General features: G+C 42.7%; 1 protein-coding gene across 5 annotated transcripts in view; it reads left to right on the forward strand.

Moving 5' to 3' along the window:
* The window catches only part of SRGAP2 (SLIT-ROBO Rho GTPase activating protein 2), a 209,356-nt gene that overhangs the window by 134,117 nt on the left and 61,275 nt on the right, over window positions 1–13,964 (forward strand). For all 5 annotated transcript variants that reach the window (XM_045014353.1, XM_045014357.1, XM_045014356.1 and 2 more), the window contains exons 6-7: window positions 8,857–9,072; window positions 9,878–10,006. In XM_045014353.1, the coding sequence (XP_044870288.1) occupies window positions 8,857–9,072; window positions 9,878–10,006 (345 nt within the window). The remainder of the gene's footprint in view (window positions 1–8,856; window positions 9,073–9,877; window positions 10,007–13,964) is intronic.

A 13,964-nucleotide genomic window follows, 5' to 3' on the forward strand; every position in this document is an offset into this window, starting at 1 on the left:
TCATAAAGCTCGCATGCTGTTCTGGGGCTTTCCTTCTTGTGCAGCTGAATGAAATACGTTGATTAAATCTGGCCTTTCATCATCTGCTAGTGAATTGCTTCTATTTTAGAAACATGCCCTGCAAACATTTTTTTTCTGTGGGGTTGTTACACGGAACACCTTGTTTTTTGCCTAATGATCTGGGTTGCTGATATGTTGTGGTGTAAATTCTTTCCCTTACCCCCTCTTCTCCTGAAAAGACGCTTCAGGAATGTGTTTGAAAGTCAGAATATATTGACCCTAGGGTGGAGCTTGGGTATTAACCGCTAACATTACAGTAGGGAGGGGTGTTTCTCTGAAATTATATACATCAGCAAAACCCCAAAGGAGGGAGTTCAGCATTGGAGCGTTAAAGGCAAATATTTGGGCTAATCTTTGAGAAAGCAGTAGAGTTCAGGAAGGGAAGAGGGAAAAAAAAGAATTCAGCACACGCCAGAGCTCTTGGTGCTGGAACAGTTAGAATGGCATTTTTAACACTGTACCACAGAAACACAGCTGCTGATTCATGGCAATTTTGATATTATACTGGCCTGGTAACGTAATGGTTTTGCTCTGTGTTGCCATGCAGGAGAGAGAGTGGTGGTTTTGGTTTATCTCACCCCTGCTCTCCCCTGGGAGCAGTTAGTATTACTGAATCAGCAAGTTTATCCCCAGGGAAGACATTTTATATTGCTTAAAGGCAACTCCAAGCAATGACTGTTAAGTAGCAGCGTGATAGAATTCGTGGGCATTCCATGCAGATTTTTCTAACCGTGGTTGCATGACATAGTCTTGAATGGTGTTAGATGTCCAGCATTGCTTTGTGCAGCAGGGATATTTGCAGGCTTTTGTTGATGGCAGTGGAGTTACGCTAAGAATAAACGTGGCTCTATAAATTATGAAATCAGGTCACATTGTCTGGTTTGCCTGCCATAGGAATGGCCTCTCATTTGCTGGCTTAATCTAGGCTTCATTTGTGTTTCTCTCTCCTATATTATGTATGGGTAAGGGCTGCTACAGCAGAAAAGGTACCTGCCTCCAGACGCTTCTCTCCAAGTATTTTGTTTAACTTAAATTGCCCTAAGTATAGACAGCAGTTCAGACGATAAGATAACGACCCAGAGGAACTTCCGTACCAATATATACATGTTCAGGACACCAGTTGCTCACAAGTCATTGAGCCAGGTATTGAAGGAAGTTATCTTAAAGCACTTATCATTGGAAAAATCCTTTGTCAGTTTTCCCTAAGAACCCCAATGAACATTTTATTAGCGCATTAATAACCTTTGCGGCCCTGGCAGAGACTGGAAATTCATTCTTTTTAAAATTTCAGATCATCCCTTTTCTGAATATTCTTTTCAAATTACAAAGAGAGGAATCCCAACCCCAACCATACTAGAAAGTAGCTCTCTAAGTGGATCAAACTTGATCACCAGCCATTCAAGTTTCTTGTAGTTTCTGCCATGAATTACATGCCACTAGCGAAATGAGTGAATGAGAATATTAACTTCTTGGGTCCAGATGCACATCTGATACTGCTCTATTGATTCTAGTGAGGTTGTGCCCATTTGTACTAGAGCTTAATTTGGTTTAAGATGTTGACTGGTTGGGCAAGAGAGAGCAGTTGTAGTTGGGACTTCCAGAAATGCCTTTGCATATGAACTACTCTTGCTACTGTCTGCCTAACGGACAACAGTCACTTCAAATTTCAAGTAAATCAGAACAAACTCACTGCCCTGTTTCCTTTAGATTTCATCTATTCATGGAAATTAGAAATAGCAAATGGGGTGGGTGTGTGTGTGTGTGTGTGTGTGTGTGTGTGAGAGAGAGAGAGAGAAAAACAGGATTCTATAGAAGCAGCAAAGAGTCCTGTGGATTCTACAGAAATTTCATTCAAAATGGTGTATTGTTTAGTTGTATTGCAATTGCCTTTTCTCTACTGTAACTGCCCTTCCTAAATAACTTTTATGGGAATCAGTGGACTAACCATGAAAAAACAGCTTGTCTAAACTGTCTGTAAGGTAGTTTCTGATCAGCTGCCCAGTTTGCAGAAATGATGAGTAACAGTCTTGAAACTAGATGAATCATTCATTGGGATTCACAGATTTCATGCAACCTTGTGCAAATGAATTCTTTGAGTCCATTGACATGAGCAGCACTTGTGGGTATTTGTTAGTTTAACATCTGTAGTATGCAAAGTAATGGAAAAAATTTTGAAAGAGAGAGTGGTTAAGGAGCAGGAGGCCGATGACAACTGGGATAGATTACAGCATGGATTTACGAAAGGTAGATCGTGCCAAACCAATCTGATCTCCTTCTTTGAGAAAGTAACAGATTTTCTAGACAAGGGAAATGCGGTGGATCTAATATATCTGGATTTCAGTAAGGCGTTTGATACGGTACCGCATGAGGAATTATTGGTTAAATTGGAAAAGATGGGGATCGAAATGAAAATCCAGAGGTGGATAAGGAGTTGGTTAAAGGGGAGACTGCAGAGGGTAGTACTGAAAGGGGAACTGTCGGGTTGGAGGGGGGTTACCAGTGGAGTTCCTCAAGGTTCGGTTTTGGGTCCTATTTTATTCAATCTATTTATTGCTGACCTGGGAACCAAGAGTAGGAGTGGGCTGATAAAGTTTGCGGACGACACCAAGTTGGGAGGTATTGCCAATTCGGAGAAGGATCGGGATATCCTCCAGGGAGATTTGGATGACCTTGTAAACTGGAGTATTAGTAACAGGATGAAATTCAATAGTGAGAAGTGTAAGGTTATGCATTTAGGGATGACTAACAAGAATTTTAGTTATAAGCTAGGGACGCACCAGTTGGAAGTAACGGAGGAGAAGGACCTGGGAGTCCTGGTTGATCGTAGGATGACTATGAGTAGGCAATGTGATGTGGCCGTTAAAAAAGCTAATGCGGTCTTGGGTTGCATTAGGCGGGGTATTTCTAGTAGGGATAAGGAAGTGCTAGTCCCGTTATATAAGGCGTTGGTGAGACCTCATTTGGAGTATTGTGTGCAGTTTTGGTCTCCCATGTTTAAGAAGGATGAGTTAAAACTGGAACGGGTACAAAGAAGGGCCACTAGAATGATCAGAGGAATGGAAGGCCTGTCGTATGACAGGAGACTTGAGGAGCTCGGTTTGTTTTCTTTAACCAAAAGAAGGATAAGGGGAGATATGATTGCACTCTTTAAATATATCAGAGGGATAAATACCAGGGAAGGAGAGGAATTATTTCAGCTCAGTGCTAATGTAGACACGAGGACAAACGGATATAAATTGTCAGTCAGGAAATTTAGGCTTGAAATTAGACGAAGGTTTCTAACCATCAGGGGAGTGCAATACTGGAACAGCCTACCGAGGGAAACAGTAGGGGCGAAGGACCTCCATGACTTTAAGATTAAGCTAGATAAGTTTATGGAGGAGATGGTATAATAGGATAACGGGCTTAGTCAATAGGTCAATTAAGTGCCAAACTGGTACTTAATTGGGTCAAATTGGGTCAATGATATGATATTCTTAACCTCTTTCAGAGGGTATGGCTGGAGAGTCTTGCCCGCATGCTCGGGGTTCAGCTGACCGCCATATTTGGGGTCGGGAAGGAATTTTCCTCCAGGGCAGATTGGCAGTGTCCCTGGAGGTTTTTCGCCTTCCTCCGAAGCATGGGGCAGGGGTCGCTTGCTAAAAGAGTGGGTAGATCGGCTAATGTGGCCTGCATCTTGCAGGAGGTCAGACTAGATGATCATAATGGTCCCTTCTGATCTTGAATTCTATGATTCTATGATTCTATGAAATGAATTCTTTGAGTCCATTGACATGAGCAGCACTTGTGGGTATTTGTCTTATAAATCAATCAGGCCTGAAATAATGTTTTATATCAACTTAATACATCTGATGAGACCAGTTGATTCTCTCACAGAGCAAATAAGGAGAGTTTTATGTTCAGTCTAGTTTTAAATTCAGCCATGTCACTGTTTATCCCATTCATTTTGTGGCCATGTCACAGTTCAGGTGCAGCGCTGACAATATGGGGCTTAAGTCATTACATGAAACCAGTGCCTCACCTTAGCATTCGAGTCTGTAGTTTATAGTTGGATCCTGTGAGGTTAGTGGTCTTGCCAATTACAGATGAAATAACTTTAGGATTCACAGATTGTCACCAGCAATTTTGTGCTCGGAGATCCTGCTGATCAGCAGCAATCATACCTCTGAAAATTCACATCTTGTCAGTATGTCTGATACATGCCATCCCGGTCTGGTTACCTGCAGATTAGCAGCCAAATGAGTTAGGAAAGTGGATGTAGCAATTGCATCCTCACTTTAAGATCTTGTACACCAGCCTTAGGAATTTACTATCTGAGACAACTGATCACCATTAACGTGATTCTGCTTTTTAATTTCCTGGGACAGATTTTGCTTAAGGAAATGATATTTTACCTGTCTTTTGACTTCCTATTTCTTAAGTTTCTGAATCTTTCACGTTTTGTAAATATATTACCTTGAAGGTTAGTCAGTAAGATGACTGATGCTTAATGCAACAATACTTCATTTCCTGTACCATGAAGAAAATTCACAATGCAAACATGAAGTGGAAAAAAAACCCCTGTGAATCTCTGGCATATGCCTTCAGGAATCTATTTTATTTAAATTGTTCCCTAGAATTTTGTCCTGGTCCTGCTGTCATATTAATCTGTTCTTTGGCTGTGGTGTTGACCCCAGCTGGCCATAGTGAGTCAGCACTGACCCCATTGCCAAACATGGAGCAGGCACTGAGGTATCGTCAGCAGGATTTCATTAAAATTGGGTTTTTATTAATTTTTTCTTTCTCCCTGCCAGCTCCCTTTCCAGCGATAGAGGAAAATAGACTTCTGTGCAGTTTACAGCTACTATAAATGCCTGCTTTCTAGTCTAGGCATATGTTGTAGTTGAAAGTCTGTGTGTAAATTATTCAGAAGGTCTCTCAATACTGACAGTGTTCACGTGCTCTTTCATGTTTAACTATAACTTCTCTCGGTAACTGAGAACCTTCACTGATCTTTGAGTGAGGATGGAGCATACAGCTCATTTAAGTGAAATTATGTTAAAGTTCAGACTAAGGTGAAATGGACATAAATGGCTTCGCATTTTAAAACCAAATGGCTTCCAAAGGGAATTGGGCTGAAGTCAGGACTGCAATATTGGGCCCTGTACTCAGAAAACTGTTACTGGCCACTTATCAGCCTATTATCATCAGTGCCTATTTCCACTGCAAAGTCATTTTTAATTGAGGGTGGATAAACCAGTTCAGATGTCATGCCCTTTTCCCTCTCTTCTCCTGGCTTACACAATACTAGATCCTGGTGTTCTTTGAAACTAAAATATGTTGTGGTCATCCCCCCCGCCCCATCTTCTTAGTTTTCATTTTCGTTGTGCACTTCTGCCCTTCCAAGTTCCAACTCTGGAAATATCTGAAACTCTCAAAAGACAGTGTTCTTAGGAGACTTGCAAAGGCTAATGTTGTGGATCCAAGAGGTTCAGATATGTATCTGAACTGACTGAGGTTTGCCCATCAGGACTTTGCATGCACAGACCTTTTTATCTCACTTGAAAACCTTTTGAGAGATGAAGGTCCCATTGATGCATAATTCTAATTTTAACTACAAGAGGACCACAAAGACTAAGGTGCTCTAAAAGCCTATAGCAACATGTTCTTCCTTTTGTCATTGCTAAAGAACATCAGTACAAATTATTTTCCAAGACTAGAAGCCTCCGGGGCCGGTTGAGCTTCTATATGAAATATGAATAAAGGTACCTCTCATTATTGCATTACAAAGATGCATATTCATATCCCACGATCCAAATGATGATGACATGGCAGTGTGGCACTGGCAAAGCATCAAATCAGAGGCTTGTGTGTCTCTTCTCTACATCTTCAGATGTACTTGGAATAATGTATAAAACGTGCCGTTTGAGTAGCTAGATTTTAGAATGACATTTTTATCAATAATTTTTATGCAAATATTTCTCTTTGCAAAACACTCCTTAAAATGCAGCTGTTCACTTAAAGCACTTTCCCCTCTGAACCTTGCAGTGCATCTCTCCCTAGAGCCCACTGCTTTCTCACACCATCCTTTCCTACTGGATCCAGCAACAGGACCTCAGCAAGCAGTGTTGTGCTCTTGGTCACTCATGTTGGAGAAAGTACAAAGGGACTGATTGTTGGCCTCAAACACTATGGGAGTGAACACTTTAAGGAAAATACATATATATGATTATCCAATGTGGTACAACCCTCCTTGGTTATGTTAAGGGAATCAGCTGGTCCTTTATTAGTTTTTGGTATTAAAAAAAACAACAACAAACCGTCGACCTCTAGTTGTGTTTAAATGATGTGATGTTCGTCCATCGTTTTCGAAGAAGACCTTAACATCTATCAGGTTGTGAGCTGTCCACAGTGCGTCCGCAAATGGCTGGTAAGGCCAATACGGGCACGGAATGTTCTGCCACATGTCGGGCAGACATGCGTGGGCACCACTGTTACAACATTTGCAGCTCTGGCTTTACGGAGTGCTCGCTTCTCTTGTGCTAGTGTTATCCTTCTAGCTTCAGATGTCTGGCAGCCTTGGTGGATCAGCGTACGCCATGTCGATCGGTCTTGTGCCAGGGTTTCCCAGGAGGTGATGTCGATATCCAGGGACTTAAGAGAGGCTTTCAGCGTATCTTTGTATCGCTTCTTTTGTCCCCCGTGCGATCGCTTTCCTTGAGACAGCTCACCATAGAAGAGCTGTTTGGGGATGCGGTGGTCTGGCATCCTCACAACATGGCCTGCCCAGCGTGTCTGGGCTTTCATAAGCAGAGTGTAAACTGATGGCAGGCCTGCTCTGGAAAGGACTTCTGTGTCAGGCACCTTATCCTGCCACCGAATCCTCAGAAGTCTGCGGAGGCAAGTCGTGTGGAAGTGGTTCAATTGCCTAGCGTGCCTCCTGTATACAGTCCAGGTCTCACTGGCATACATCAAGGTAGTTAGCACTACTGCTCGGTAGACTTTAAGCTTTGTAGCAAGGCTTATTCCACGGCGGTCCCACACGTTGGTCAGCAGTCCGCCAAATGCAGAGCTTGCCTTGGCGATTCTGCAGTTGACCTCGATGTCAATTGTCACTGCACGGGAGAGGGTGCTGCCAAGGTATGTAAATTGGTCCACTGCTTGCAGCTTTTGCCCCTTCACTGTGATGATGGGCTCTTGGTGTTGGGCTTTCGGAGCTGGCTGGTGCATCACTTCGGTTTTCTTTATGTTGATAAGAAGGCCAAAGTTATCGCATGCTGCTGCGAATTTGTCCATGCTGGCTTGCATTTCCTGCTCTGATCCAGCATTCAGGGCACAATCGTCAGCAAAAAGGAGGTCTCGTAGCACAGTCTCCTTTATCTTGGTGACAGCCTGGAGTCTTCGCAGGTTGAACAGTTTCCCATCAGTCCTGTATCTCAGGCTGACTCCCAAGGAACTGTTCTGAAAGGCGTCTGACAGCATGGCTGAAAACATCATGCTGAACAGGGTCGGTGCCAACACACACCCTTGCTTGACGCCATTTGTGACGGGAAAGGCCTCTGAAGCTTCTCCGTCGTCCAGAACACGAGCCGTCATGCCGTCGTGGAACTGACGTACCATCAGGATGAATCTATCAGGGCACCCAAACTTCGACATGATACGCCACAGACCTTCACGACTGACAGTGTCAAAAGCCTTAGTGAGATCCACAAAGATGGTGTACAGTTCACGATTCTGCTCTTGACACTTCTCTTGGAGCTGTCGGACTGCGAAGATCAGATATGGATCTCGGGCTAATCCAGAGAAGTGACAGGTAATGGCCACTGAAGCCAATGGGAGCAAGCCACTGATTTACACAGGGCTGCATGAGATTTGTGAATCCCCAGTGACTGGTTTCATTTAGCTTTGAGGCTATAGCTCAAAACTTTTGAAAACCAAGCGGATGACCAAAACTTACCATGCAACTAATTTAGGGAAATAGGTTGTGTCCTGTTCTTTCTCTCCGCCCCCCTCGATTAATCCATTGGCTTCCACTGAAAGGATCTTAGTGAGGCCAAAATTACATTATGGAAAAAGCACTCCAAATCAGAGCTGAATAATAACCCAGTTTGAATCCAGAAGTATTCTAAGAACCCCAGATTCATACGTGCACATGCTTTGTCCCTGTTCTGTCCCTTGCCAATTTTGGGTTTTCTTTCTACCAAAAGCTATTACCCATCAACTGGTCACTGACAAAATACCCTTTCTTAGATATATGGTTGCTTGCATGAAGTAGAATATTGTGATCTATAGAGCCGTGATTGTCGGCCAATGAAGTATATTTCTTTTAGGGATAATGGGTAGCTGTTTTGAAACCAGTCTCCATATGGAACTTTTACCTTTTTGCCTTTTATTTTGAAGGGTACTTTGGCCATCTTGAAGTAATGTTTGTGATCTGTAGAATGACATCCATTTGTTTTAAAGATCAAAGCACCGTTTGATTTCCCCACCCACTCCCAGTGAATAAAATCTCTAAGCACCTAGGGCCTAGTTTATACTGGGGATTTTTCCCAGTGTCAGCAGTCAGTGGCCAGCCACTGGTGTGCAGAAACCTGGTGAAGATAGCTATAGGCAAGGGTTTGCACTGGTGCAGCTTTTTCCAGTTTCATTAGTGCAGATATATTGGAGGCTGAAACTGAGGCAAATATTCCATGTTGAGAAGTCGTATGTAAAATCTGTGAGCATCTAGCATGTTTGTCTTTGGGTACAACAAGCTCATCCTTCTCAGAACATACAAAACCATGCTGCTATGTGACTGCTCAATGATGTCTCTTGCAGGTGATGAAGACTTACCACATGTACAATGCTGACAGCATCAGCGCTCAGAGCAAGCTGAAAGAGGCAGAAAAACAGGAAGAGAAACAGATTGGGAAGTCGGTGAAGCAAGAGGACAAACAGACCCCACGTTCCCCTGACTCAACTTCCAACGTTAGGTTTGAAGAGAAACATGTCCGACGGAGCTCAGTCAAGAAAATTGAGAAAATGAAGGAGAAGGTAAATGAGCAGCGGCACTGAGGAAATAAATGGTGTCGGGAGGAGAGCTTTGCAGTTATTCACCAGAGTGACTGCTGAGACGTTTCCTGTTCGTGATGCAATGTTAGGAAATGCAAAGGTTAGCATTGTCATTAACTTGGCTGGATAGCACGGCAGCCAAATTTTGTAATTATCTTCATTATGCATAGATGCTACAGAGCCAAAGCCTCTTTACTTGGAGAGAGGTGAGGCTAGAAGGTAAGGAATATCTTCCTTAAAGTTGCTCTTGGGCAGCTTATTGCCTTCTCTTCAACGTCAATGGGGTAGTAAGATGTGGGGCCAGATCATTAGCAGCTGATGTTGCAGCAGCTGAGAGTCTGGCCCGTGGTATCTGGAGGTGCGCAAGCAAACACGGGCAGATGTTAATCCCTAGCTCTTTTCTTAAGCAGATCCACATACTCTAGCAATCAAATTAAGTAGCCCAGAGGACTTGCCGGTCTGGAAGTCGACTGAAATGACATCTTGTTTTTAAGTCACTTTTTATAATTTTGTAAGACCATCTAAGATTTCACCCCCTCCACTCCCTCTTCGTTTGTGGGTTGTCTGCAGGTAAAGCCCTAAATGCAGGGTTGTCTGATTAACAATCTGTGTTGATCTAAATTAAGCCTTGGAATTTTGTTAGATGAAATTAGTTCCCAAATGAAGGTAAGTGAGCATTGAGATGAGGTGTAATTGTTTTGAGGGCATAGTTTGTTCTGCCACCAAGAACTTTTATTTTATTTTATTTTATTTTTTTTAATTTAACTCTTTTTTTGTTTCTTTTCAGCGCCAAGCAAAATATACTGAAAATAAACTGAAGGCCATTAAGGCAAGAAATGAGTATCTGCTGGCTCTGGAAGCCACCAATGCATCTGTGTTCAAGTATTATATCCACGACCTGTCTGATCTCATTGATGTAAGTGTGCTGCTACTTGGGTGAATGTCGTTCTCATTAACCCCACTGTGTGCATCTCCTTCTTTAACCCCTTTTGTGCTAGCATCCTTGTAGCCCCCCTGCAAAGATGGCCTGCAATGTTGTCTGCCTGAAGAGCAGAACAGGCCCTGATCGCTGTACATTCGGGAAATGTACCAGGTACAATAGTCACTAGTAAAGGGGTTAAGGAGGCTTTTCTTAAACAGTTGCTTGGCAAAGAGAGTTAAAAAGAAGGGGAGTTTGTACAATGGGCACAGAGTACAGAAATCCTTTATAAAGAGGGAATGCTTCATTTGTTTCAGATTTTATACGTACTGTTTTAAGCAAGATTATAATTCTAAGAGACAGGTTTTTGTAAAAAAAGGACAATGTGTTTGTAAAACTGTAAAACAATTGGCAGAAGGACTCAAAGGCAGATGTAGCTCCCAAAAACTGCTTAACTCTTTTTTTTTTTTTTTTGAAATAGTCTAAATTTCAAATGTATGGTGTCTCTGTTATAGAATGTTCAGCGAGAGATGTAGAGAGCCATGCTCCTGTATCCAGGACCTCCCGCTGATTCAAATCCACACAGGTCCCCAGAGACGTAATGTGTTTCCAACTGCTGCTGTTTGAACTACATAATATAAGATTTGTGTTAAACCTTGGCACTGGGAACTGGTCTATGTATCACCAACAGTCCCGCTAATTCCCACCCCTAGCTCAATGGTAGTCTCAGCAAAGGGGTGAAGAAAGAAATGGTCTAACAGCTACTTTTATCATCTCTACCTTAACATTCACTCTTGCTGGAAACTCTCAAAAGCCACTTTGGGAGTCTCAGATGATCCAGGGCTTGTCTTCCCATATGGCGCGCCTGCAGCAAAGATGCTCTTATGCCAATGGGGGAGCTGCTCCCATCAGTGTAATTAATCCACCTCCCAAAGAGGCAGTAGCTGTCAGTGCTGTCTACACGGCGGGGAGGGGAGGTTAGGTCGATATAACTACCTCACTCATGGGTGTGGATTTTTCACTCTTGAGTGATGTAGTATAAACCTGGTCCCAGTCTTTCAGAGCTAGTGTTGAATAATGTTTTCCTCTAGTGTGTGAGTGCCCCGCCCCACCTCACAGGCATGAGCTGCATTGAATTAGTTCTGTTCATCAAGTCATTGATTGCTATTGGATCCCACTTTGTTCCATTTCTTGATGACAGCCGTAGTAGTTCCCTGTAATCGAGGTTAAAACCATCTTTGCTGAGCCCTGGGGGAAGTTGTTTGGAGGCAGCTAAGTGGGTGGATGCAGTGGGTGAGGTGTGGGTTTGAACAAGAGAATCAATTCCTCATCTCTGATCACTCTCCACTGGTCATTATTCAGCCAGTTGTAAAGTCAGACTAATCGTGCTCAGTGCTGCAAGGTTACTGCTCTTTCCTCTGCAGATCAAGACTCTCTCTATACTAAGATCTTTTAAAATCTTTTATTTGGAGGTGCAGCTGTAACTATTAAAAGGAGGGCTGTCGTGCTGTGTGATGCATCATGGCAATGCTGTTGTATTGGTGGGATATCCAGCACTTCCACTATTACCTCCCTCTTTTGAGGGGTTTATACCTGACACATGGGTGGGGGGAGATTGACTTGGATTTGTATTACAGCTTCTTGGCTTTATAGAAAATTACTACTTTCTGGGTGTTCTTCAGACTAGGTGTTCTAAAGGAGGTTAAGGGAGTTGGACACCCAGTTCCCACTGAAGTCCAATGGGATTTGAACACCTAATTCTTTCTTTTGTAACTTCCAGTTCTGGTTTATAACAAATTATTGTAAAGCACTCAGCCAACAGACTGCCAGTTCTTAATATGCTTCCTGTGAGGTATGTGTATTGAAAAATCTCACAGAACCCACTTAGATTTCCTTGATCAATCCTTAACTCTTCTTTAAACACCAAGGAGTTCCCTAGGAGTTTATAGCAGTTTAGCCCGCAAGACTTGTCTTGCTAAGAGTGCTCTGGCTGCTCTGCTGGCACAGCTGTCTCCAGACTATACACAGGTGCCAGGAAGAACAAAAGTTTCAGCAGTGCTTAATTTATTTTTTTTTACCGTTCCTTGATAGAACACAGTAGGTCACATGGCTACAGTTCAGGGTATGTTCATGCACAATGACATAGTTAACCCTTTAGCCACTTGATTAACTTTGCAAAGTGCATACTTAAGTATAGAGCATTTATCTGTAGACCCCCCCCCCCAAGTGTGTTACAAGGACTGGGTAAGCACTATCAGCTCCATTTTTTCAGAGGGGGAAACAGTCACACAGGTGAAGGGACTTGATGGTTCACGCAGTGAATCAGTGACAAAACTGGAAATAGAGCTAAGTCTATTTCCCAGTCTACTCCCAATCTAACAATGACACTTGTAAATTGTAACTGTTAATAAGACACTGAAACCTACCAATGGTAAAGCCTGTGGAGGTATAATTGAGGGTCTGATTTAAATACAAACAGGATCTGAAAACCAACCCTGAAATACCTACAATATCCTTAATGGAAATAGTGGTGAGTTAAGAACAGTGTGTTGTCCCAGACATTGGTCAGTGGTTCTGTTTCCCAACTCTGGTGACTGAGACAGATCCTTATGTTAATGAAATTATTGCACTAATCGAGAAATTGATCTTAAGAGAGAAGTCTGGTTTGAGCTGCCTTTGAGACCCTTCTGCAATCTGTATTTTCTCTCCAAAAAGCCAGTGGACCACTAAGGCTGAAAAAGGAATGGAGTCAGGGTGTGTGTGTGTCTGACAGCCTGCTTTTAGGGTGCCTTTGCAATCCTGGGAAAAAACAGATTTCGGCTGTCTCAACAAGAGCTCAAGCTTTCCTTTTCCCTTGCATCCCACCCCAAAATTACACACACTTCCTCCATTTCCCCCCCTCCCCCAAGACAAACTTGAGTTTTAAAACAGTTATTTTCCTCTACTTTGTATTCTGGGTTTGTTTAAAGGCTACTTGCTGGCAAAGGGTTAATCAGCTGTCATGTTGAGAAATGAATTTGGATGAGCTATCATTAAATTCTTATAAAAAATTGATTTCCTTGGAGAATGTTTCCATCAAACATTTATATAACCCAGAAAAGGCCAGTGAGACTGACACACTTATAAATATGATATGCTGGACGCTTTAAAATGTTAGTGACGGAGAGGACTGAATGTTCTCAGCCACCAGCTTCTATAAAGGAAACTTGAAAAGTTGCTGTCTTAATCTAATCTTCCTGATTTCTCCTGGAGGTGGGCGATGAAATATTAAGTCTTCTTTTACTCTCCTATCTCATGAATGAATCCTTTTGACATAAGCTCAGCCCAAATTGGTGTAATTTGAAAAATGGGCACCAGCACTGGAGATGAACTTGTCAGTGTGTCTAGGCTCTGTGGTAGATTGACCTACATTTTAAGCAAAATGAGCATCAGTCTCTGTAAACAATCTGAGCAGATCCTCCTCATTGGATTGTTGGTCCAACCAAATCTGACTTATCTCAAATTTTGCTGCATGGGACATGGAATTTTAATGTGCTTGTGGAGCAGCAATAGCCTGAATGGCTCTTTACCAGAGAATGTCCCCGCACGTGCAAATTCTCCATCAAGCAGCTTTTGTTTTTGTTCTTGGGGTTTTTGTTCTCCCTGATTGAATTTAATGTCCTTTAATTCTGTCTCCAGTCAAGCCAGCGACTGCTGTTCCTTTACAAGAGCGCCACACCTGCTACAGTCCATTGGCACAATACCCGGGCATGTAGTAGCATTCTGTGGCAGAAGTCTTGTAAATGCAGGGGAGGGGCATTTTTTTTCCCTCTTTTTGAAGGCATTTACTTACAATAGGACAGTGATGAGACCCAAATGATGGGGGAGGAGGAGGAGATGCTATGATTTTTTGCTTACAGAGCAGCATAGCAATCAAGCAGATGGGTTCTTTCTTCTTGGATATTCTCCTCGCATA

The sequence above is a fragment of the Mauremys mutica genome, chromosome 4 (assembly GCF_020497125.1).
Source record: "Mauremys mutica isolate MM-2020 ecotype Southern chromosome 4, ASM2049712v1, whole genome shotgun sequence".
NCBI lineage: Eukaryota > Metazoa > Chordata > Testudines > Geoemydidae > Mauremys > Mauremys mutica.